We start from the raw sequence: 26,862 nt of genomic DNA, 5'->3' as shown, positions 1-26,862 counted from the left end.
ATTCCATGTGATGATCGATTCATTTTATTCAATATTTATTAAATGTAGGCCATTCACTGGGGAAACTCAGAATCTGATAAAGAAACAAGAATTTTATGGGTTTTATAATAGCAAAATACTCATTTGTCTCTAAGAAGGCAACTTTTAACTCTATTAATGCAAATTAAGTTTAGGAATATTCAGGATTTTTAGCTCTTCAAGAAGGTAGCTGAGATTCAATTGTATGCTGATAAACAATAATCTCAAGTGCTGCTGTGGTGCTGGGAAAACTATGAACCAAATACCTTCAGTGTATTGTTCAATGACAAGGACTGGATCCTGGAGAGATGGGTTGAATATTTTCTAACTGAAATAGGGAAATATTACCAGTTCATCATCAACCTTGCTGAAATCATTGAACAAATGCTTCAAGTTGTAGCCTAACCTCCAACTGAAGAAGAGGTACTAAATGCCATCAAGCTGGGCTGTTAAAAGAAGGCCCTGGGAAAAAAAAAGAACCCCATGCACTTTGACAGACTGTGTGTGTGAATGTGTATATGTGGTCCAAAAGTATCAGTCAACCTAGCTTCAGAGAGAGAGCCTTATTACTAGAAAACTAGTGACTGGATGAAAACTTTTATTTTTCTATCAAAACAACCCATGGAATGTGCAGAAACACAAAATAATCCTTAATTCCATCCTGTTCTGCTTCATCATAGTGACAATACCCTGTATGTACAAAGTAGGCACTTACTTGGTACATATAGTACTTGATGGAGTATTTCACATTTTCTAAAAAAAAAAAAAAAAAATCCCTTTTATTGGTGGTAAAAAGAAGTAAGGTAAGCAAAAGTAAAAAAAATAAAGATGAAAAAGTAATTAACCTAACTTCCTATTATTAAGAATAACTTGCTTGGAATAAAAGAAAAACAAACAAACAAACAAACAAACAAAAAGATTTGGAATAAGAAGACCTCAGTTTGGTTCAATATGACATGTGGTAAGGTATATGGAAAGTTCAGCCTCTAAGTATTAATGAATAGAATACTTTTCCCTTAAATGATTCCCAAAGCAGAAATCTTAGAAAGTGTATTTCTCTAAGGAAAATAAAAAGTCTTGATATCTTTCTGACCTCTATTATTGCTCAGTATAACATTTTTCTTATGCAGAATGTTTTCATTTGATCCTGACAACAAAGGCAGATGCTATTATCATCTATATTTTACAAATGAGGAAATTAAGGCAAATAATGTTCACACAGCCCAGAGTTACACAAGTAACTCTTAAGTGTCTGAAGTGAGATTTGACTTCCTCTTCCTGATTACAGGCCCTTTATCTACTCTGTCACTTAGTTGCATCTAGTGCAAGTGTGCTAATTTACAGATGAAATACATCAGGTATAGAGAGAGGAATTAATTTTGAATGATGTTTGCTTACTTAGAGGAACAGATAAAAAAACAAACAAAAAAAAAAAAAAAAAAAACTACAATTCATAGAATTGGAAAAATATATTTTATTCTTGTCCTATCTTATCTTGAATACATTTTTTAACCTCTCTGTTCCTTAGTTTATTCATCTATACAATGAGAATAATTATCCTCCCTTATCTATTTCCGAGGATTTTAAGGATCAATCAAACAAGAAAATATATATGATAGCATTTAACCCTATTCAAGTGGAAGACATTATCTGACACAATTCTATCCTTTTTACCAATAAGAAATTGGAATCCTGGGAGATAATTTGATCATGATTTAGATCTGGAAAGAAACTTAGATATATAGCCCAATTACTGCATTTTACAAATGAGAAAGCTAAGATAAAATCACCTATATGCTTGTTTTGATAACTTTGTTTATTTGCAAATTCTATAGAGACAAATTAAATGTATTTCAATGCAATGGGTCAGAATCTGGCTGTTAACCCAGTTTCTATCCTGACTCATTGTTGAACCAAATCAGATGAAATATAACCTAATGGAATATATTTTCCCAAAATGTTATGGAAAACAGTGAGCAGGCCTGTTGGACAGAGCCAGATGGGACTGCTCCTGGAAGCTCTGACCTTTTAATAGGCAAACCATTACAGTATTTTTTTTTTTTTTAAAGTGTCAGTCTAAAGTGCAGGTTACAGTTCTCTCAATCCTGCCTTTCATATAATTCAGAGATCTGTGATTTCCTTGTAAAAATTAAATAAACTTTAATTTTAGGAAAAATAAAAGATGGAGCAGAGCACAGGGGCCGACTCAGAACAAGTGCTCAGGTCTTAGTCAAATTTTCAATATTCCTCATAGCATACTTTCACAATTTACAAAACCCATATTTAAACTGATTATTGCTTCCAGTTCCAACTACATCAAGCTGTTTGAAAATCCCTTTGTTTGAGATTGGCAACTACGTTAAATTATTTTTTTAAATATTTAAATTCATATTTCTACAAAAATAAGTATACATAAAATGAAGACCTGTCACATTTAATTTTGATTTAAATCAAAGTCATGCTGTTTAATTTTTTTGGTTTTTTACATTTTAAATGTGATTGTAATATACTGGGTCTTGAAGGCTATTTTATGGGAAGGGTATGCTTCTAGGAGTATAAAATCTATTTAAAAGTAAAATAATGACTTACTTATTTCCCTTCCCTCTTCCCCTCACCCCCCAGCTTCTGGACACAGCTGTACCTGACCTCTCTCTCTTATAATCCTGGCCAGCTGGCAGCCCTTTCCCCATGAGCCATTGCTGCCTCCCAGCTGCACTGGCTCACCCACTAGTCTTTCTGAGGGGACTCATAGAAACTGATCAAATTGTTTTGAGCCAGAAGGTACCAATTTTATGGCTCAGAATTATTCCACTAAAGACACTGGGCATCCTAGTTCCTACTTTTACTTCCTGGCTACTCTGTCTGGCAGCTGGCAGTTTTGATATCTACTTGAATGCCTTATATTCATCAACTACATCCCCCTATTTTGCCTGCAATATTCTTTTGCTAAAAACCATAATCATCAATCTTATAATTCAATGAAGCAAAATAATAATAATAAATAATGGATAATGATGTTGAATTAGTGCTAGGATGTTGATTTTTTAAAAGCAGTATTAGTTCTCATAATAGAGCACTTCAAAAGTATTCTGAGTTTATAAGGAAAAACAAAAACAAAAACAAAAAAAAACAAACAAAAAAAAATCATTGTACTATTTTTTACCTCTATCCTTTGTTTCCAGGGAAATGTACTGACAATCTAGGTATATAACATACAACATAAGTGTATTTAGCTCCCAGAATAAAGGTCAGTTTTGTATGCTGAACTCCATTTTCTTTTTTTTTTAATGCATGATTAAATGGTAATTAACTTTTAATGAAAAGTGTTGGGCTGATTACAATGAAAATAATTGAACTAGTCAGTTCATGTCCTTATGTTCTACATGATGTGTTGGGCTGGCAAGACAATGGACCTTTAATGGGGTCTAAATGTCTTATGAGCCTTCATGATTTACATTCTTCTAGTTAACAATATCCTGTTCCAATAAAAAAAAATCATATTTACCACAGAAGATTATGATAGTCAAAGCTAATATAAATAGTATTTATTTTTAAAAAACCTGATTTTGACTAAGCATTGTTTGACAGTTAAATACTTACCATTTTTATTAGACTTTCAGTAACTATGTTTTCTCTTCCTTTTCTTATTATTTTCAATAATAAGAATATTTCATCTTGTAATTCAAATTGAAAAAATACCATGTAAAGGAATATTTATTTCCCCTGAGGCAATGGGGGTTAAATAACTTGCCCTGGGATCATACAGCCAGGAAGTGGTGTGTCTGAGGCCACATTTGAACTCAGGTCCTCCTGACTTCAGGTCTGGTGCTCTATCCTATTACTAAAGGAGGATTTAGTTTTAGCAGTTGTGGGAATACTGACTGCTGAAATGGATGAGCACAACATTCTATAAAGATTTGTATTTGGGTTTTAAAGAAAATATGGATGACCAATATGAAATAATAAATGCCTTTTCACTAATATCACAATCTGCTTTATGCTCTGATGCATTTGAAATATTATACCTGCAGATTATAATAGGAATTTTAAGTGACTCTATTTTGTTAATGCACATTTGTGATTCTTCACATTTAGCATTTTATGTGTTTGTAGGAATAAATTACTTCTCTTATATTTTAATTTTATTACACTTTGAGTACCCTCTTTTCTTTTTGGGGGGGATTGGTTCTAGATGTGAATAATCAGTACTCTCTTAGAGTGATGGGACAAGGGATTTAATGAGCCAATGAGAAAACAAAGAACCTAACTCCTTTCATTAGAACACAGATCTCTAAAACTAACCTGAAATTAGACTTCAGGCATGCCTGAATTTGGGAGATTGCCCTGTCCCTCAGAAACCTAGAAGCATTGCCTCAAGACCAGAAAAAGAACTTGGATTTTGAGTATGGGTCATTATTTTGCTGATTTGATAGATGGTTTTCATGAATTGTTATGGTTAAAAAATATATTCTATAAACAATCTGTTTAACGAGTGGAATTTTGTTATTGAACTAATAATATTAGTAATATAATAAAAATTAATGGAAATTATTCATAATAAAATATATTTTAAAGTAGAAACACTTAAATTAGAAAAAGAATGATTCTTTACAAAGCAAAAGGGCCCTTCTTTGGAGGAAGCAAAACTTTATTAAAGCAAAATTTTGTTAAAATATAGCCAGATCTTAATTTGTATAAGTAATGAATTGGGTGAAGTAGTTGCTTTATTTGAATTTGCACTTTATACATCCATTAGACTGGAACCAATGATTATATTTTATATATAATTATAACTTCAAATAATGGGACCATTTTGTGGAATTCATTATTTGAACTAATAAGACCTAGATGTAAGGCCATTACTACATGAAAACTAAATCAAGGATGAATGAAATTTTTTTATTTTTTATTTTCTTCACAATGTCCTAAAACTGATGAAAAAGAAGTTATTAAAATAAAATATTGATAATCAAATGGGATATTGGCATAATCACAAAAATCATAAAACCATTCAAAATTCAACAAACATTTTTAAAATTACTATGCCTAGAACATTATGGGAAGCACTGAGAAGCATAGGAAACTAAGATAAGAGGTTGATTAGTACATTATATACTATTACAGTGACTTTCAGATAATTAAAGGGTTAGAACATATGCACAAATAGCCATATCATTTGATGGAGAATATCTTACTTAATGATAGCTTCATGACTTTTATTCCCTAACGTTAAAGAAAAAAAGCTATTATGCCATAAAATAAGATAAGAATATAAGAAAAATACAAATACCTGGCACTGCCATCTGAAACCTGCATGAAAAACATAATCCTGAAGGAGCTGAATATTGAATTTGATCTAAGTATTTAGGAATGGGAAAGATTGGCATAGTAACCTCATAGTAGGCTTCCTCTGACAGCCCTACTGATTTTCACTTTTAAGGGGGGAAAATCCTCCTGTTAAATATAGGCCTAATCATTGAATCCTTTGATGATGATGAATACATACTGAATAAATTGACAGTTCTATAGCCAGCCCTACCCAGATTCAAAGGAAACTCATCCAAGATAAAAACTATCCAATATCAAGAAACAATCCTCAGAAAGCATCAGGCAGAACAAAATTTAAAAATGTCCTTATAAGACATTTTCTTCTTCCCATTAAGTTCTCCTAGATAACAAAGAAATTAGCTGTTATACATTTCATATAGCTTGCTAACATTTATGTTTTTAAAAAATGTCTATAAACCCTAATCAAAACAGAAAGAGATATGTTAGAAGAATCCTACAAATTTCTCCCTACCTTGTGAAAGCAGGGAGAACCAATTTTATGTAGTTTGTATTTCAGGGCAAAAAAAAAGCAAAAAACTGAAGAGAAAAGACAAGTCTTATTAATCTGGAACGTACAATGAACTTTGTTATGTATTTGGAAAATTCAAGTAGAGGTGTGTTATCTCAGGGTTCAATATTTTGGTGCTTTCTTTGAACTTGGCTTTCTGGCACTGTTTTTGGAGGTTTCTGAGAGAAAGAACTAAAATAGAGAAGGAAGATCTTTCATGTTGTTGGTTTACACCACAAAAAAGGAAGATCAGCAGAAAATCAGCTATTTGATGAGTCAGCTTCAATATCCCCTTCAGCCACAATGCTGAAAACTCATGGGTACAAGTCAAATATTCAGAAGTAGCCTTTTTGCAAAGCTGAGCATTGATATATCTATTGGTAAGATTGCAGATTAGCCAGAAGAAGTTTCACTTTTCCCCACTTCTATCAAGCCCAGGTAGCATATACTTGTTGAGCCAGTGGACAATATCTTTCTAGTCTCTAGTAAATATACATATTTATTGATTAATTGAGTCTTTTCTCTGTTATATAGACAGCTGTTTTTCCCCAAGGATTTGTTCCCCAATTGATTACTATTACTGTGAGTATTTATGAATTAATATGTTTCCCCCTCTCTATAGCAAAAACAATACAAAACAAAACAAAACAAAACAAAACAAAACAAAAAAACCAACAACAACAAAAAACAAATCCTAGCTTTTCCAAATCCTTGTCTGATGTCATTAATGACAAATGTGGATAGAGATTCACTGTAATTAATGATGTCTATGGGTAGAGATTGAGAAGGATTTCTTTAGGATAAGGTATATACATCTCTTCTTCAACATAGCTGAGGTACAGAAAAAAAAAAAAAAAAAAAAAAAAAAAAAAAGATACCAAAACCATTTGCATATCCCAAAAGCAAAGGGTTTTGATATCTTATCCCTAGGCAAGAATAACTTTCTAGAAACAGGAATATCCATAAAGAAAGAGTGAATAATGTAGATATATTAGATATAGATAAGTAATAGATAATATAGATTCCCCCTGACCTGAGCTCAAAACCCTCTACTAAAATCAAATTCTCAAAAAGTAGGAAACAGAATCTAGTCAAGAGCAGATCCTCAAAAGGATGACACTATTTAACCTGTTTTTCTCTTAAACCTGATACAAGTGGAAACCAAATAAAAGCATAATTTCCTTTCAATTTTTTTGATTCAATCTATTTTATTAGCTTAGCAAGAACTTGCAATATGATTGTTCTTACTTTTTTATCTTTTTTTAATTTCCTGAAGGCAAGATTAAAGAATGGGAATAAGTTCACCTTCTTTGAATCTCTCATAGACAGCATTTTTTTTCTCTGTCTACTTCTTGAACTTTGGCTTCATCACTCTCAACTTTTAATCTTTCTAAGGGCTGGCCTTTTGTAGATTTTCTTGTTCTCTCTGTCTAATCAGAAGTTTTGATATATCCTAGCAAAATCTGTTCAATAATGAATGAAGTGAACTGTGAAAACTGTCTCACAAGGTGGAGACTGTTCTAAAGACTGAGTGAAAGTTGGCTGTGCCCCAGGGCCAGGTTTCTTTCTCCAGAAATCAAGTGGTTTACAAGGAGTGGGGCTTTTTCTTTGGGAGACTAAGTTGGGGCCACCTTGACATTGAAACTCCCATATAAAGTAATTTAGGAATCCTAAAGATGTGGTTGGGTTGAATGTTTTTTTCCTCATTTATGACTCAGAATGTGAGGTCATTTGTCCTGGCTACAGCCTATAGAGAGTGTTAGCCCAGACTTCTATATAATTCTTGTCTGTTAAGTGGGCCTTGCTTCTCTTTGCCTAACTGCTTGTGGGGAGGGACTCCTGAAATCTTAATAAAATTCTTTCTGTTTTTGCCTTGAGAAATCTCCTTAATTTATTTGATTTATTTGAGCACACACACACACACACACATATATGTAATTTTAAAATTTTACTAGAAATGAAGAAACCTAGGATCTTCTTGCAACTGAGTTATAAGATTGATTTTATTGTCATTTTGATGGGGAGGTAATGTCACAATTTCCAGAACAAGGGATTCTATTTTAATTTCTTATATTTCTACTTGTCAGAAATTAGATTAGCCTTTAGTATGGTTAAAAAGTTCCACATTTAATTAGCTATATGAAAAAGATGGGGTAATGAGGGAGTAAGGATTAAATGGGGCAAGATTCTCATTAATTTGGTGATAGAGCTGAAGCTTTTGCTTATTAGAAATCACCTCATATATATATATATATATATATATATATATATATATATATATATATATATATATATATATATATATATATATATATACTTTCCTACTCCATGTATCACCCTCTTGCCAAGATTATAGAGTGGGATCTAAAAAGGGATATGGAAACCATTAAACCCATCTCTTCTCATTCTTTCAACTAGGAAGCTAAGGGCTGGAAAAGTTATGTGATTTGCTCAGTCACCTAAAAAGAAAATATTCCTTTGAAATGTGTGATTCCCAGACCAAGTGATAGGAAAGCCTTCAGAACAAAAAGAGATAGAACATAAAAGAGCTTTCTAGGAGGAAAGACATAGAAAAATCTCTTTGGAATTCTTCCTTCATAATAAACAATTTACTTTCCCTCTATTTATAATTGCCTTTAGCAAAGGCACAGAAGTCAAAATATAATCAGGAACCACTTAAAGATAACTAATATAAAGAGGTTTCCCTGCAATAATGCTATCTATTCATCTAGCTTAAGTACAATTTATTTTATTTTTTTTAATTTTAAAAGGAATAGATATTGCAAGAGAGGAAACATGAGGTAGTGTTAGAGAGATAGTTTGGGAATCAAAGAAACCTGAGTTCAAATTTCATGGGTGACATTATGGCTGTATGCTGCCAGGTTACTTAACCCCTCAACTTCTTAGTATTCTCAGGTAAACTATAATTTAGAAGAGTAGCTGATCTTCACTGGTCAAGAAATTTAGAAAGGGTTTCTTCATTGGGAACTCTCCGTACTAAGGCATCTTAAACTGTGGGCTGTGATCTGCATATGGGGATGGCAAAAATATGGCAACAGAAAGTATCAAATATTCTGCCAAATGTAATTCTTTATATAAAGATCAATAAACACATCCATCTCATTAGTGTGCTAATTTGCTCTTATCTTTAATAAATGGTAAAATTGCATGTACCCCAAAGAATTGTTTTAAAATAAATTTCTTTAAGATTTGTTACCAGTAAAGAAATGTGTATATATCTATATATCCAGAGTTTCATAGAAATTTCTTGAAATAAAAAGGGTCATGAGTGGGAAAATTTTAAGAAGTTCTGTTCTCTAAACAGGCAAACATATACATGTAAAGGAACTGTGATTTTATTGGCATAGGGAACTTCCACCGAGGAAATTGTCTTTATAATTATATTTGAGTTTCTGGCTTGCAATTTCTATTTTTAAAGCAGTTTTTGGGGAAGCTGAAATTTTAAGTGACTAAGTTCTGCAGCCAGTATGTGTCAGGACTGCCTCTCTGGCCAAGTTGCTTTGATTCTGAGGCTGATCTTCACTTCCTGCTGGCAATCATTTATGTTGTTTATACAATTAATTAATATAAATATATTTTTAAAGGAGAAAAGAGATTAATTTAGATGTCTGATAGAATAAAATATAAAATTTTCAATATGGCAATCTCTAAAATCTGCCTCCCACTTACTTTTCCAATTTTGTTTCACATTGAGGCTTTTTACTCACTCACTATGCCAGGCACATTGTTTGCTATCTGTTCTACCTGCTTGAAATTCCTCCTTTCATCCTAGTGTATTTACACAAGATGTCCCCTATTTCTTGAAATGTCTTCATTCAATCATCAGTACCTACAGGAATCTTAGCTTCTTTAAAAGCCCAGGTTAGTCCCATTGGTCTAACCAGACTTTGATCTTTTACACTAAAGTGATCAATAGGTTCATTTAGTGGATCCTATTGGTAGTGGCTAAGAGAAAGCAGTTCAGTCTAAGTAACTGAGAAACTGTAGGTTTGGAGTTTATATTGTAGTTTATATGTAAGTATCCATTTATGTATATACACATACATAAGCCTCTCCTGGTGCTCTTTAATTCTAATGCCTTCCTGCTGTGATTATCTCAAGTTCTCACATTTGTATATACGTAACTATCTATCTACCTTGTTTGCATGCAGTTGTTTAAATATATACCTAATTAGATTATGTGGATATTTTTGTTTTGTATTATACATATATAATTTTATTTTGATCTATGAGTATTATTAAATAAACTGTTTAAATAAACTAAAGCCATATTTGTGTGGTCATATCCATGATGCAAATCTTTTGTGGTTCTTTGCAAAGAAATATGTCCTGAAGGAACAACATATGCCAGTAATTAGGACAGAAAGGGAAAGAACTAGGTAACAGAGGTATTAGCTCTCTGAGTAAATATCACAGAGACAAGATGGAGTTTTCCCTACTGTCCCTATAGTGTTGAATGGAATGCATATCAGTGAGTAGATATGGGAAGGTCAGGACACCTTAAGTGGCACAGCTGATTGATAGAATGCCAGGTCTGGAGTTAGGAAGACTTATCTTCCTAAGTTCAAATCTGGCCTCAGATATTTGCTAGCTATATAAATCTGGGCAAGTCACTTGAAACTGTTTCAGTTTATTCATCTGTAAAATGAGCTGGAGAAGGAAACAGTAAACCACTCCAATATCTTTGCCAAGAAAACCCCAAATGAAGTATGAAGATTTGGACAGGACTGAAAACAATTGAACAAAGTGAGAATGTTAGCTCTTGCTCCCTTAATACAGGAAAGATAAATTCTATTCTCACATTCAATACTGGATATGGGGTATATACTTTCATAGAGTTGCACTGATCTTTCCACTAAGATATCTATCCCAGTATTTGTATCTTTTCTATAATTATATAGTTAGGCATTTTTAACTTCTCTTATAGTTTATATAAATAAGTAGGCAAGAGCCAATACCAGCTGCTTTGTGGGCTAGCCATTAAATGAAGATCAGTTTTTTCTTAAACTGTACATAATTCTGTTTTTGACAGAGAATCAAGAAAATATGAAAGAAGAGATTTTCTCTTCTCTTCTGTTTTTCCAGATGACTATTTTTTATTTTTTTTTTTAAATTTAGCTCTATAGGGGGCAGCTAGATGGTGCAGTGGATAGAGCACCAGCCTTGAATTCAGGAGGACCCAAGTTAAAATCTGGTCTCAGACAATTAACACTTCCTAGTTGTGTGACCCTGGGCAAGTCACTTAACCACAGCCTGGGTGGGGGGGAAATGTGAAATTTAGCTCTATAAAACTATAAGGGGGTGGTTATGGAAAATATCACCTCATTTTTATTTATAACTTTCCAAATAAAGTTTTATTAATAATTTAAGTGCCAAGGGTAAATTCCATAATATTATCACAAATATAGCTCACAAGTGACACAAGTGAATTACAATTGAGGAAACTGAATCTAAGAGATTTAAAGTGTCTTATCCAGAATTGCACATTTAGTGAGTGTCTGAGGTAGGATTTTCAAAGTTCACATTTATTATTTATCTCCCATGAGCCAGGTACTGTGCTAAGTCTTGGGGATACAAAAAAAGGAAAAAAAAAATAACTAAACAGTCCCTGTTCTTAAGGAGGTCATACTTTATTGGGGAGATAACATCAAAACAACTATATATTTTATATACACAAGGTATATAAAAAGTAAACTGGAGATAATGAACCGAGGAAAAACATTAGAAATAAGGTGGTCAGAAAAGCCTTCCTGTAGGAGATAAGTTTTTATCTGGGACTTGAAGGAAGTCAATATGATAGGAGATTGAGATGAGGAAGGACAGAATTCTATTCATAGGAAGGGGGATAGAGAAAATACCTCAAATGGGGAAATAAGATTGTTTTATGGGAGAAACAACAGGGACATTGGATTAGAGAATTTGTGAGGGTGTCATAAGGTGTAAGAATATTGGAAAGTCATAGAGTGCCACATTATGAATGGCTTTGAATATGTAATGGAGGATTTTATAATTGATTCTAGAGGTGATAAGGAGTCATTAGAGTTTATTGAGTAAGGAAGGTGACATGACAAGACATGAACTTTGAGGAAGATTAATAGTAGTATTCCAGGAATATTGAAAGATACTCAAGGAAAATTAGTTCCTTCATCTTCCCGAAATTCCAACCATTTGGGTAATTATTATAAACACTATTGAAATGAACATGAAAGGAACAATTAATGTGAATTATTTATTAAGTTGTTCATTATATCTTAAACTCTAAGTCAATGAGAAATTGAATACATAAATTTTAAGCTAGGCAAGATGGAAAACACACACACACACACACACATACACACATACACACACACACACACACACACACACACACACACACACACACACACACAAAACTCTTTTTGGTATGTTGAGTTCCAGATCAGAAAATATAACCCTAATGGAATGGAATAGTTATCTGGGAAGAATTTGTGATTTGGCCAGGCTGAATACAGAAACAAGTAACAAAGACAAATCTTTAATTTTTAACAATTTTGCCTAGTACCAGATTCTAATCTGCAGCCAAGGACTCAGATCTAGATTCTGATATCCCCAAGTTAACAAGAACATTGATGGTCTTATAATTACTAGAGTGAATTATAGGTTCTTCTTTACAAGTGACCAGCATCTACTAGGCAAATCTAATGTTTTAAAAGCTCAAATTATTTGCTCTTAGGATAATTTGTGTGCTTAGTTCAACACTTAAAAAAGAAAAAAAAAAAAAGAAAAAGAAACTTTCTCTTTACCCTCCCCCAACATAATTTAAATTTAAAGAAAAATGAAAGTTCCACCTACTTGAAAACTGAATGGAAAATCCTGACTTGCTGATGAAAAAGTCACTGTCAAACTGAAGAGTCAGTGAGTTGAAGGTGCTGTGTATATCCTCAGGCAGAGCGGACCCACTCCATTCTTTCAGGAAAATGTTACTATCTATTGGACCATCCCAAACCTTGAGTATGTCATGAGCCATTTCAGTATCAAAAACAATGAAATGGAGACTGCAAAAGAAGAAAATATAAATTTAAGAGAAAACAATCCCTTTTTAGATCTTAAAAACTCCCATATTTCAGAACTGGCCATTATAAAGCATAACTATGCCATAGCATAGATCAAGGAAAAGTTTCTCATTGCAATGAAGCATAAAAATAGACTAGAAAAACCTACAATATGCTATTGGTGTTTTTTCAGTTCGCCACTAGATGGTAGCATATATAACATGAAAAATGATGCCTAAGATGTGAATTCCCACTTAGAAACACATTTTGTATTTGTAACATCAGATCAGATATTATATCAGTTTCTTTTAATTCACTTAAAAACCAAATAAATATGTTTAACATACCAACACATAGGAAATGTGTTATATCTCAAACATCCTTTTCTATAATAATTTTACATGCTTTTATTTGATTGACTGATGGTAATTTAAGATTTACTATGCCTCAATAAGGAAAAAATTCAGATGCAGCAGTTGATTTTTATACCTGATCTATAGTCCTGAGAGCTATGATATAAACATGTAAAAGAGTTTAGCTAATATAACAGCAAAGAAAATCCATGATTTGGGAATTTTTTAGCTTCTCGCACTTTCATTTTTTATATCTTGTGCATAAATAGTAATGTAGCTAAATTCACAACAGGATGCACATCCTGAAACATTAAAAATAAATCATACTTCTTTGTTTACATGTGCTATATTTTGAGATTAAAAATCTCTTATTCATCATAAAACATGTAATATTTCTTTTACTCTAATGCCATCTCTATGTGGAAAAAAATTAAAAGAAGAGAAATTATGACAGTATACATTATTTATCATGATCTCCTCCACAAAATAGATGATGCTTTCAAAACTGTCAATGAAATCTCAAGATTACTTTTAAAAATAACAAACCTATGTAATGATCGATTATTACATAGTTATATGGAACCAAATGGAAATGGAATGTTTCATTTTGAGAGAGAACATGGTACTAATTGAGAGTTGGCAAGGTAGGGTTATAAATATTAAGGTTGTGATATATCATGCAGACAACAGCTGCAGTTGAAATATGTGGACAGCTCTGTTCCTGTACTCAATACCAGGTTTGAAATGGGGACAACTTATCTCTAGATGTGCAATGTTGACAATGGAGGGTATTCTGGGGCTTGGGAGAAAAAGGGATGAAAACTATCCATAACAGATTAGAAAGTTTATGAACTTTCTTTCAATGAGAGAAGAAAAAAATATAACGTAAAATGATGAAAGTAGTGCATAAAATTTACTAAAAAGATGAATGAGATAAAGGAAAAAAAGTATAAATTTGGGAAAGTCAAAGACAGAATCTATTTCCTTCATTATTTTGCTGAACTCAAAGATTGGCATCAGAATAAAAAGAATGAGGTAATGGAAAGAGTATTGCAGCTGGGGACAGATGACCTAGGCTGGCATTTTGGCTCTGCCCTTTGCTGTTCAATCTTAAATACATTTTGGTGCCATCAGGATCTCAGTTTCCTTTTCTATGAGAGGATTGGGTTAGATGATCTTTAAAATTGGCTTCTACTTCTAAATCCATGAATTTAGGGACATAGGGAGGGACATAATTCTAATTCTGAAGGTGGCACAGTGGATAAAGAACTGGATTGGAGTTGGAAAGTTCTGGGTATGAGTCCTGGTACAGACAATTGTTAGCTGTGTAACAAATTATTTATACTCCTATGCTTCAGTTCCCTCAATGTGAAATAGTGACAATAGTCACATTTAGCTTATAGAATTGTTTTGCAGATCAAATAGCACAATATATGTAAAGTGTTTTATGTATTAAAATGCTATATAAATACTGGTTATTATAATTATTATTCTGAAAAATAATGTCTTTCAACTTTACATATGGTTCATTGTTTAAACCACTGAATTCATTTTCTTGTGTAAGAATAAAGAAAAGAAGCACTTTCAAAGAGTTTTCCAAACAATTACACTTACAGAAAAGCAATTAAAACTAGGGAACAACATACACATAAAATTTATGTAAAACACAGTCTTTAATATTGCTTGTTGAAAGATGTTTATATTAACATTACCTTTATTATATAAATTATAGCTGTGCTTAGCAATGAAATATACTAAGTCTCCAACAGAAATGTTTACAAAGAACTCTTAATGTGTCTAAATTTACAATAACCTCTTGTGATTAAACTTTTAATTAAATTCAACTCAGATAGTTACTTCTTAATATATATGTTTAAATTAGAAACTTCCTCCAAGCCCAAATCACCTATAACAATATTTTTGGTTTTGTTTTTTACATTAAAGAAAAAAAACACTTTTAATAACCTTGTATAAAGTACCATGGAAATAAAGAATAGCCAATAGAGTTTAAAACCTAAAAAATAAATAAATAAATAAGTCAGCGCATGTAAAGAACTAGGCTACCTGAAGAACTGTTAAAAGTTTCATTTCTTTTTAATCATGTACTCAACAATCCAGATTTATAAAATCTTGATAGAAAATAACATTTTAAAAACTTGAAGCATTATTTAAAAAAGGATAAGAAAAAGTCAAAAAAATAAAAATAAGCTAGAAAGATGAAAAAGTTATGAAAAAAGGCATGACAAAAAGATTAATGACTAAAAAAAGGAGCAAAAAGAGAAAACTTACACTGAATATGACTACAGAATTGCTAATTTTGCTTCACACAACTGTACTATAGCACTGATTTTCTGAGATAACCTGATCTTAGGTCTCCTTACAATTTATGACAATTTATGTTTCTCTAAACACCAAACCACTTTCAAGCATATGTTTGTATTATGGAAATAAAGAGCTTAGTTGTCAAAGCAGCACACTTCTGCAATTCTCTAAACTTAGTTTTCTTTCTTTATTGATAGGGAGGAAAACAAGCTGAAAGATTATAGCTCTAAGAACTAGGAAACCAGAAAATGAATTCAGCATGAAAGCAGGAAGGGTTCATTTTGTCTTATATTAATTAGAAATGTGACTTGTAATGCAATCCACTTACAGGTAAATGGAAAGAATAGCCATTTTGTTTTGGTTTGGTTTGGTTCTAATGTGTTGGCAATGCTGTTTTAGTGGCTTCCTTAAATTAATTTAATTTCAGAGCCTTTTCCTCCACAAAACAATTTTAAAAGTCTGGCTATCACTGCTTTCTAAATAAATCCCTTACATAAATTCAGATTTATAGTTAATTATATTCTTATTTCTCTTCTAGACATAACCATAATACATATCTATGTACATATATAAGCATATCATTTTAAATAAAAGCAAAATTCAAATTTTGAGGATATTTCTTAAGAGTTTTTAAAATGATTTTTTTTAACAACCAGCCCCATTAGAATATGAGCAAAGGCTAAGAGTAATTTTAAGCTTTTTTAGCTTAAAATTATTAAATATACTTATTTTATTTTATTTATTTATTTATTTATTTATTTATTTATTTATTTATTTATTTATTTTGAGGCTGGGGTTAAGTGACTTGCCCAGGGTCACACAGCTAGGAAGTGTTAAGTGTCTGAGACCAGATTTGAACTCAGGTCCTCCTGAATTAAAGGCTGGTGCTCTATCCACTGCGCCACCTAGCTGCCCCCATTATTAAATATACTTAATGCAAGTCAGTTTTAAGTTTCAATAACTTAAAACTGCACTAAGACTTTGGAAATACATTATATAATTGATAATAAGAATAATGTTACATTTATAGTATATTACAATTGGGAAATACTATTTGCCTTCTAGTAATCAATCAGCAAACAATCCTAACACTGTGCTAGGTGCTAAATTAGGGACATTGATTTTCATACTATGTGTTCAATATACATTCTGTCATTCAAATGCTTCTCTTTTTAAGTTGCATTCCAACCTTTATAGTTTTAAAATCTCCCTTTACTTTTAGAAATGACAGGTGATAATATTTTTCCATCTATTCTCATTCACGAGTTATTGTGCAAAAACACATAACTGTTCTGTTTACATGGTTACATTTAATTTTTATACTATCCACTAATGCTAATTCTACATTGATAATAACAATAGCTAACATTTATATGATGATTACTATGTCCCAAACACTGTACTAAGCTCTTTAAAATTATTATCTCATTTGATCCTCACAATAGCCCTAGCGGAGAAGTACTATTATTCTTCTCATTTTACAGGTGAAGAAATCAGTAAACATAAGTTGGATAACCTTCCCAGGACCATACAGTTAATAAGTGTCAGAGATGAGATTAGATCTTAGTTCTCTGATTTCAGGTCCAATGTTCTATCTACTGCATCACCTTGTTAATCCTAGATTGCTGGATATTGATAGATGAAGGGTCTTTTTTTGAAAGGGCTAGAAATTCATAGATGATAGGTTTAGGACTCAAGGGGATCTTAGAGAAATTTAGTCTAGTCTACTAATTTGACAGGGGAAGACACAGATGTACAGAAGTGGACAGTGAGCTGGACAAGATCACACAGATGCTAAGAAATAGATTCATATCAATTATCTGATTCCAAATCCAGTGCTCTAATATACTATTAATTGACAATTCCCATAAAAGAAGTCAAAATGAGTTTCAGGAAAGATAAACTTCGTAAAATGAGAGAGTGACAAACTTAAAATATACATACTCTTTCACTCCATTCTATTTTCCTTTATTATTGAAATTTTATATGTATTCACTTGGAGGCTATCAAAATAATTATACTTTGCTTTTATGCTGAATTTTCAACTTAAAAATATATTGAGGTCTTAATATGAATTATTTAGTTTTGTTTGACATGTTTTCATAAAGTTCACTAGAATCAATTCAGATTTTCAAAAGAGTTAAAATTACTTTGCTCTTTTTTCTAACATTTTTTATAGTTTAATTATTTTCTTCTTATATATATCTGAGGAATAGATACTTTTCTTGTGTTATTTTAACATGCCTTTAAACATGTATTCTGGGTATGTCTACTCAGAACATTTTAATCCAAGATTCCCAAATATCTTTTCAAAAAAGAAGTTAAATCAAAGAGAAGTGCAGAAATTCCATATTGGACAGTCATTATAGCAGATGGACATAAATCCTGGGTTGCTTATGGGTTTTCTTCCATAGCTGAAAGATAACTGCCTAATGTTATATGACTTTCTCCCTTTTTTTTAAATACACATAACACTGAACCTTCATTCTCCAAAAGAACATAACATGATAAAATGACTACCTAATGGTTTTTCCTGGGTCTGCCTCTATGATCCATGTGCAGTGAAGATTATTATCATAAGGTGCTGGGTAACCTGGAGACAAAATCCGCCCAGACGTGGCAGCATGGATTCGACCACCACATTCAGCTGAGGAGAAAACAAAAGAATATCAATATGTAATCCTACCTTGGACACAGTAACTACTTTTCTACATTGATTAACATTTTAAGGGAAAACTAAAACTATGATTTTTTTTTTTTTTTTTTACCATTTTAGAACATTTTAAACATTATTTCTCTCCTTATCTCCTTAGCCTCATCATTCCCTAAAACTCTTCATATCATCAATTGAAAAAATACCAATTTCTGATATGTCAGAAAATATGAAAATAATGCAATGCTTTCAGTCTCAATAAGCATGTGTATTAAGCATTTCAATAAGATATCTTTATAAAGTATCATTTCCATTTTTCAAAAATTCACAATATGTACAAGGATAAAGAAGAGCTGGAAAGAACTACAAAATTTTAAGAGAAATGGAGTTTTATCTTAATCAGAGTATTTCCTAAAGAGAACCTTCTCTCCAAAAGTTCAGAGGCATGATTAAACATACATGTTACTAGAATGAAAGGTTGACAGTGTTGCACACTGCTTCTGAATGACCTATTCAATATTACCAATGCAAGAAGGCAAAGGCTTGTCCCACACTCTTCGGTCTCCACTCAGGCAGGTCATGGTGCTACTACCATGCATCGCATACCCAGGATTACAGCTGTACTGGACAGTGGTGTCAGTAAAATGCCCTTCATCTCGGATCTTATAGCCATAATTTGGGATTCCTGGATCTTCACATTTCACTAGATCAAAACCTTTAAGGGGAAAAAAATAAATAAAACAGGAAATACAAGTTGTCAGTAGAAAGAAGAAAAGATAAAATCTTTGAACTTGAAGCTTAGCAATCATCTATTCCATATTTTAATGTATATGTGTGGCAGAGAAGACTATATATAAATGGAAAAAATATTTTCTAAAAGAGTGAAAGGAGAAAGAAATAAATGACAACTTCTTTTCAGTAATTATCTTTTTCTTTTTCTTTTCTTTTTTTTTTTTTTTTTTTTGAGGCTGGGGTTAAGTGACTTGCCCAGGATCACATTGCTAGGAAGTGTTAAGTGTCTGAGATCAGATTTGAACTCTGGTCCTCCTGAATTCAAGACTGGTGCTCTATTCACTGTGCCACCTAGCTACCCCCTTTTCAGTAATTATCAAAAGGAAATACAGTGTTCCCCTTCATGTTTAAGCACCTTTTCTGTAAATGTTTGATAACTTATTGATCAGTTAATTTGCTGTTACAACTTCAGGCTCTTAAAGATTTTTCTTCCATTCATGAAGTCTATATAATCACTCGTTAAAGCAAGTTTCACTGGTAGTCACCAACTGATTAATTAGCATTTTCAGTGTTTCAAAGTTTTCCCAACCACTTACTGATGTCCTCCCCACTTTTGTCTCACTTTGCTCCACCTTTGTTTTGTTTCTGTTTTTCACACGGACTTTACATCCAGAAAGGAGAACTGCAGTTATGGGTGCTTCTTCTCAACATAGTTTTAAACAGGGACTGAATTGTTAGTACCAATTTTGAGCTCAGATAATTTATTGTCCTCAGCCCCTTTCCTTCAAAGAACTCATGACTTAGAAGAAAAAGAATATAGTTCTTCTCCTGTGAAAGCATTAAGATCCCTAAAATAGCCACATGTTATATTCATTTTTGAGATAGGTCTCTGAGTTGAGCAATTCCCTTCATAAAAAAATTCAATAAATAAATCAGTATAATGAATGAGAGAATATAAGCTATTAAATACAAAGAAAGAGATGACTGATAGAAAGATTTAGGCTTGCCTGCACTCAAAACTGTATAATACATTGTTTTTATGTGAAGCAATATTTTGTAGGTGATCTGAGAAGACAGCCTTATACTTTCATATATTTCTCCCCCACTTCAGGATGTAAATTTTGACAATTTTCAGAAGTATGGTTTAAAACTTGGATTAGGTCTTACATGGGTTATTTGCTCTATTTTCCTTTCATAGTTCCTGAAAGTATTTTCCCATTTCCACAAAACCATTCAAGAATGCCTACCAGGATATCAACCTCTTAGAAAACTTCTCTAAAAACATGATATTTATCTCATTCTCATGTTCAAAAGAAACAATAATAAAGATCATTTTCTGAAATGATTATGCATGAAGGTGATTGGAGAAGGTACCTATATTTTAATCAGAATGGCAAGAAATGGTAACTTGTATAGGTGTGATAATGGCCTCAGTTTTTTTTCTAACTTACTAATTATGCTTTGTTATAATTGTTAAGTAAAGAGTGACTGTAATTATGATTCAAGACACAAATGACAACCTAAACAATATCATATTTATTAGAACTACTAAAAAGTGAATTATTCAATTTTCACTTGGAAAATATATAAATCGGAAAATACTGCGTTTTAATGCTAACATTCTTATGGCTTAGGGCAGAGGCAAATGTCTGGTCAAAACCAAAAGAATGCAAGTTCTTTGAGGTCAAAGACTAAGTTTTATTGTTTTTTTTGTTTTTGTTTTTGTTTTTTTTTAACCCAAGGACCTAGGACAATGCCTTTGACATGGGAGGTGATCAATTATTGACATAGTGGAAAGAATATTGACTCTGGAGTAAAAAAAAAAAATATTTATTGCTGTTCAGTCATTTTAGTCATATTTAGTCATATTTGACTCTTGACAGTGGTTATTCAGAATTTATATTGGGGAGTTAGATGAAATAATACTTAAAGTCTCTTCCATCATTAAGAATATAAAAATTCATAACTTTTTAACTTCTTAAAAAATCACTTATAAGGTCACTGATTTATAATTGAAAGGGACCTCAGTGCTCATTTATTCCAATTTTTTCATTGTATAATCAAGGAAACCAAGTTCTAGGAAAGTTAAGTAACTTGACCACCATAATATAGATTGTATGAGAAAATAATTTGTATAAATTATTATATATATATATATATATACATATAAATTATATATGTATTAATATAACATTAATAATTAGATTAACCTTACTTTTCACCTTGTAATTTTGATATTAGACAAATGTAGGTAGGTATTTTAAAAGGTATATGCTTTGTATGGGGGTAAAGGAAGAAAAGGAAACTTAAATTTTGTGAATGGATACTACTATCTGATCAAAAAACCCAACAAAAATTAAACCCCAACTATCAATTTATTAGATGAGGGGAGAATATTAAATAAGCAAATTGCTTGGATATATTCAGATAAAGTAGTGCAAATGAGTGACTGAAGCATCATCGAGGAGCATAGGCTGAAGTGAGAGTTTTGGGGAATCCATCTCTTGAGGTTTTAAAAATGAAGGTAAAAACATATTTTTGTTTATCTGCTAGGGTTAAAGCCCTAAAACAGAGGGATTATTAAGATTATTTCTTCCCATCGTTAGTGGAAATTCTTAAGAAATACAACTGTCTATTAAGAGAGTGACTTTCCTTTCTCTAGAAATCAACAAAGTGTGAGTATGATGCAATGAAAAAAATTCTTATATGTGGTTTGTAAAAGTAGTCTCAGTACCCTTTTGTAGAGGTTTTCATTTAAACATGCATGTTTTGTGAGGTATTGATAAGTATAAATGCATGGATAAATGAATAGAAAAATTAATTTCATTCATTCATGATTATAAAATAATCCAGAGGATTTACAGGATAGTAGATTTAGCAATGGATAGAATCTTATAGGTCGTTGGGTCCAACTCTTTTATATTTCAAATGAAGAAAATGAGGCACACTCAAGTAAGTTACTTGTTCAGGGTCATGCAGTTAACAAGTGTATGAAGATATATTTGAATTAAGGCCTTTCTGACTCTAAGCATAATACACTATATGTTTAATACAACCTCCATAATGTACTTCCTAAGCCAATGAATGCTCAAAGTTTTAAGAATGCATATGTGTATATATAAATTAGTTTAGATTTTTTTTGGTTGGTGTTTAAAAAAAATAGAGACATACAAATATAGGCAGATATTCTTCAATTTTATTTGGGAATAAATTTTTTAGGGAAACATCTGTTTTCTTACTATCATCCATATTACTTAATCCAAAATATACCTTTTTTTAAAACTGCAGCTTGTCATGCAGATGTTCTTTCTTTTTAAACCAAGTTATTAGTGATCTGTCAATCACTCTTTCTGCAACCAGCTGTCTTTTTCACATGATGTAGTTCTATTATCTTCCTCCTTCCATACCCCTACTCTCCAGGAAACAACTGTGTCCTTGATGTCATCATGAAAATTTTGTTTTCTGTTCAAAATTCTTTCACTAGATTATGAATTCTATAAATAGTGTCATACTTGTAGTCCTCCACAATATAATTATCTGGAACATTTTTCTTTGAATTGTCAAAAGGTTTACAAGTATATGGAACAACTAAGAATGTGTTTATTTCTTCAGTTTCCCCAGCCTAAGAGAGAAAAATCTTCCTCTTAAGATTTCTTGAGTTATATAAGCTTTTCATGCCTAGTTGGAAAAAATAATATGAAAATTGTAGAATTAGAAAATACTGTAAAGGCCTCCTATAAGATTAAATGATTTTTACCAAAATCACACAGCAAAATTAGTGGCAGATTTGATATTAAAAGCTGTCATTTGAATACCTATACAGTGGTCTTCTAACTACATAACATGAAATACTTATATATACTCAAAGGCTGGAAAAGTAGCAGTTCAGTAGGAAGAGAATGAAATCTTATTAAAACAAACAACCGACTTTGCTTTGATTCAGAGTTCCATCAAAATTTTGATACATAAAATGTAAGCAATTCCTTTAAAATCTGTATTAGTATTCTCATCAATTAACATAAGATGTTTTAACTACCTTGCAGGATTATTGGGAAAATTAATTTTAAATCTATAGGTATATATAGCACTATATAAATATAAATTGTTTTATCATGATGATGATGATATGTTAAGATATGATTTGATATATAGTAAAGAATTATTGTTGATCTGCATTGGAATAAGTGATTTCTTCACTGAGAATCAAGAAATCACAGATTTTGCCAATTATGTTAATGGCAATTACTATTTATATGTTGTAATGCTGTCCAACTTACCTTTATTTTTAAAAAAGAGACACTTGAAAAGTAAGGCAGCTGTATGATGCAATGGATAGAGTGATGGGCTTGGAGTTAGGAAGATCTAAATTCAAATCTAGTCTCAGATACTTATTTAATTGAATAATCCTAAATAAGTCACTTCAATTCTATCTGCCTCATTTAGTTTCCTCAAATGTAAAATGGAGATAAGAAAAGACTTTACTTCATAAAGAGGAAAGCATGTGGTATAGTAAATAGAGCACTGACCCTGTATCACCCAAACATAAGAACTAAAATACTTAATAAGTAATGTGTAATCCTGAGCATGTCACTTAATTATTTTAGTTCCTCACCTTAAAAATGAGCTGAAGAAAGGAACAGCAAATCACTCCAGTATTTTTATCAAGAAAACCCTAAATGGGGTCGGGAAGAGTTAGGTAGGACTGATATAATATTACAGAATTGTTGTGAGAATCAAATTAGATAATATTTTCAAAGTGCTTAGCACAGTCCCTGGCATATAGAGTATGCTCAATAAATTACTATTCCTTTCCCTTTCCCTTTCCTAATGTGATTTGCTTCCTTTTAGTAGTCAAAGCATAGCTAGGTTTAAGGAAAACATTTGACAGTGTCTAACAATGATTTACTTGTGGACATGTAGGAAAGATGTGATATAACAGATAGATTCAAAATATGTGAAAGGACTAGGCCTGGAGAAGAATCATTAATATATAGTTGACAACTTAGAGGGAGATCTCTCATTATATTCTAAGGATATATTCTTGCCCCCATGCTATTTGAAATCATTTTCATGTCTTTACTATAGGCAAATATAGCATGCTAACAAACTGTACAGCTGACACAACTATGTAAGTTGAATAGTGTACTAAGTTTAGGAGGCTATTGAGCAGCTGAGAAGGTCCCAGGAAAGACAAGAAAATAGTGAGTGGTATTGAAATCCACACTAAATGAGGATCAATGGAAAGAATGAAGAACTTTCTTTTTCTTTTTTGCTGAGGCAATTGGGGCTAAGTGACTTGCTCAGGGTCACACAGCTAGGAAGTATTAAGTATCTGAAATCAGATTTGAACTCAGGTTCTCCTGACTTCAGGGCTGGTGCTCTATCCACTGCACCACATAGCTGCCCCATGAATGAAGAATTTTCAACCTAGAGTAAAGAAGACATAGGAGCAATATGAAAATTATATTCAAGTATTTAAAAGGCTGTTATGTGGAAGGGATATTTGGAATTAATTTTCTAACATTTCAAACCATTCAAAAAGAGAATAGATTGATGACAAGGATTAGTGGCTTTCCCTTCACTATAAGTCTTCCAGAGAAGGCCAAATCACCACTTGTTAGGAATATTGTATAGGAGATTTCTAGTTACATATGTATTCAATTAGAAACCTTCTGAAACACTTTAAACTTTCAGATTTCATGATTCTGTTTGGTGAATAGAGTAGATTAGAACTGAATTTTCCTCTAATTTATATTCAAATGACAATGTACATTGACCCTGGTATAATATGTAAGATACTGTTTTAAGTTATTTTAACAAAGAATCTAATTCTTATAGTAGGATAAGCTAGATGAATCCTGAAATATATGAAGGACAACTCATACTTAAACTTATTAAAGATTATCTTCTCAAGCAATATAATGATTATCTTTAATATGAATTTATATAATTTAAGTAATTTAGTCTGATGACTTATGAGGTGTTTTTGTTTATTTTTTGCTGAGGCAATTGGGGTTAAGTCACTTGTCCAGGGTCACACATCTAGGAAGTGTTAAGTATCTGAGTTCAGATTTGAACTCAAGTTCTTCTCACTTCAGAGCTGGTGCTCTATCTACTGTACCAACTAGCTGCCATTTTATGAGGTTTTTTAAAGTTGTAAAGCAAGTAGAGATAAAAGTCTATATTTTCTACTTTGGGACTTTAAATTATAAACTCCTACTTTACATATACATGCTTATATTTTCTATTTTGTTGAAATGAAAAGTCTTGATAAGTATTAATAGATAAATTTTTATCAAATCTTATTTTATAAGGACAAAAGGACAAAAAAAAAATGGAATTATATTAAAATGAAATTGTCCTCTTAACTTAGTAGCAAATATCCATTTCCAGTGTCCAATGTTCCAATTTGGGAGCAAATAAAGAGAAGATATGCCAATAATAGAATATTCCTAGTTATAAATATGTTCAAATATCCACAAGAATGGAAAGTTAACACTGTAATTGTTTTTTTTTTCTTTTTAATTATCTAGCCATAATATTTTTAAGAAGCAACTTCTTTGTCTATTCAAAGTCTTAAAAAGTCAATATTAAAGGATACAACCTTTTAATTTCCAAGTATTTGGTCTTGTTCTTATCTCTAGAATGAAGCACTTCTGTGTAAAAAGAACCTGCTTCAGACATAATCCATTTCATTCACCTAGGCTGAACGATGAGAATTATAATAACTAGAGTTTTTCCACTACTCTAAGTAGCCCTTCAGAATGTACTTTCATGCCCAGGTGAGTTTTGAAAATGTAATTGGGGAAGAAAAATACTTGTAATTTATGAATATTTGATGTATTCTGTCATGAAGAACTGAAAATTCTTAAGTGTTTATAGAGATCTGTTTTCTCTCTCCTTATTTTATTTAAGACCTATTTGTTTAATTTTGAGTAAGCAATTTTGCCTATTTATTTTAAAAGTCCCTTGATGAATTAAATGATATGGCCATATGTAAAGAATCGAAAGTGATTTTACCATAGCAAGCAAACTATATAAAATATTTATATTAATACTTATTTAAAAACATTAACTCTCTGGTTTATACCTCTTTAGAAAAGAAATGAAAGGAATATACTTCTCATTTTTCCCATTATATTTTTATTTTTGGTTCACTCAAGCAGCAAAGTTTAGTCCTCATTTATTTCCTACAATATAAACTGATCCATTTTGTAAACACAACTCTTGTCAGTCAGGGGTTGGGGGAATTTGCTTTTTAAAATTTAAATCATCCTTTTTGTGAAGAGCAAATTAATATTTCATTTTTATAGTTATACTATCTTTTAAAATCATTTCCTTAACTGCTTTTGATTTAATTAAATGACAATTGCTTCTTCCTTTTATATTTGTTATATCTTCTTTCCTGTCAAATTATGATGTTTTTAAATTGTGAATCATGTAATACTACAATTATCAAAAAATCAACAACAAAAGTTATCCACAGGGTCATGATAGGTATAATATGAGCATAAATTACAAATATTGACCTGTGAAATGTTAAAATGTTATTACAGAAATTATTGGGAACATCTATGATCAGAAAAATAGGGAAGTGGATCATATGATGAAACCAGCACATACAGATAAATAGCCTATGTACAAAACTGGTATTTAGTTATGAAGCATTAAAAAAACTAAAGCAAATATAGCCGGTGTGTGTGTGTGTGTGTGTGTGTGTGTGTGTGTGTGTTTGTCTGTCTGTCTCCTGGCTTTGATAGCCTGGCAAAAGCTAAGGATCCTTTCTTAGTTTTTAAATGCATACAAAAACATAGATTACAAATTATACTGAAATAAAAATGTATTTTTTTCTTTCAACTTCCTATGTCCTCTGAAATTTATACATGATTTGGAGAT

The 26,862-nt window shown here is 31.6% G+C and overlaps 1 protein-coding gene across 1 annotated transcript in view; it reads right to left on the bottom strand.

The window, feature by feature from the left end:
- CSMD1 (CUB and Sushi multiple domains 1) overlaps nucleotides 1-26,862 on the bottom strand; it is a 2,669,009-nt gene that overhangs the window by 442,890 nt on the left and 2,199,257 nt on the right. Inside the window, 3 exon segments of the mRNA XM_074287957.1 lie at nucleotides 12,707-12,909; nucleotides 18,102-18,228; nucleotides 18,758-18,949. Coding sequence (XP_074144058.1) covers nucleotides 12,707-12,909; nucleotides 18,102-18,228; nucleotides 18,758-18,949 — 522 coding nt within the window.

This window comes from Sminthopsis crassicaudata, chromosome 2, assembly GCF_048593235.1.
Source record: "Sminthopsis crassicaudata isolate SCR6 chromosome 2, ASM4859323v1, whole genome shotgun sequence".
NCBI lineage: Eukaryota > Metazoa > Chordata > Mammalia > Dasyuromorphia > Dasyuridae > Sminthopsis > Sminthopsis crassicaudata.
This window is presented reverse-complemented; position numbering and strand designations above follow the sequence as displayed.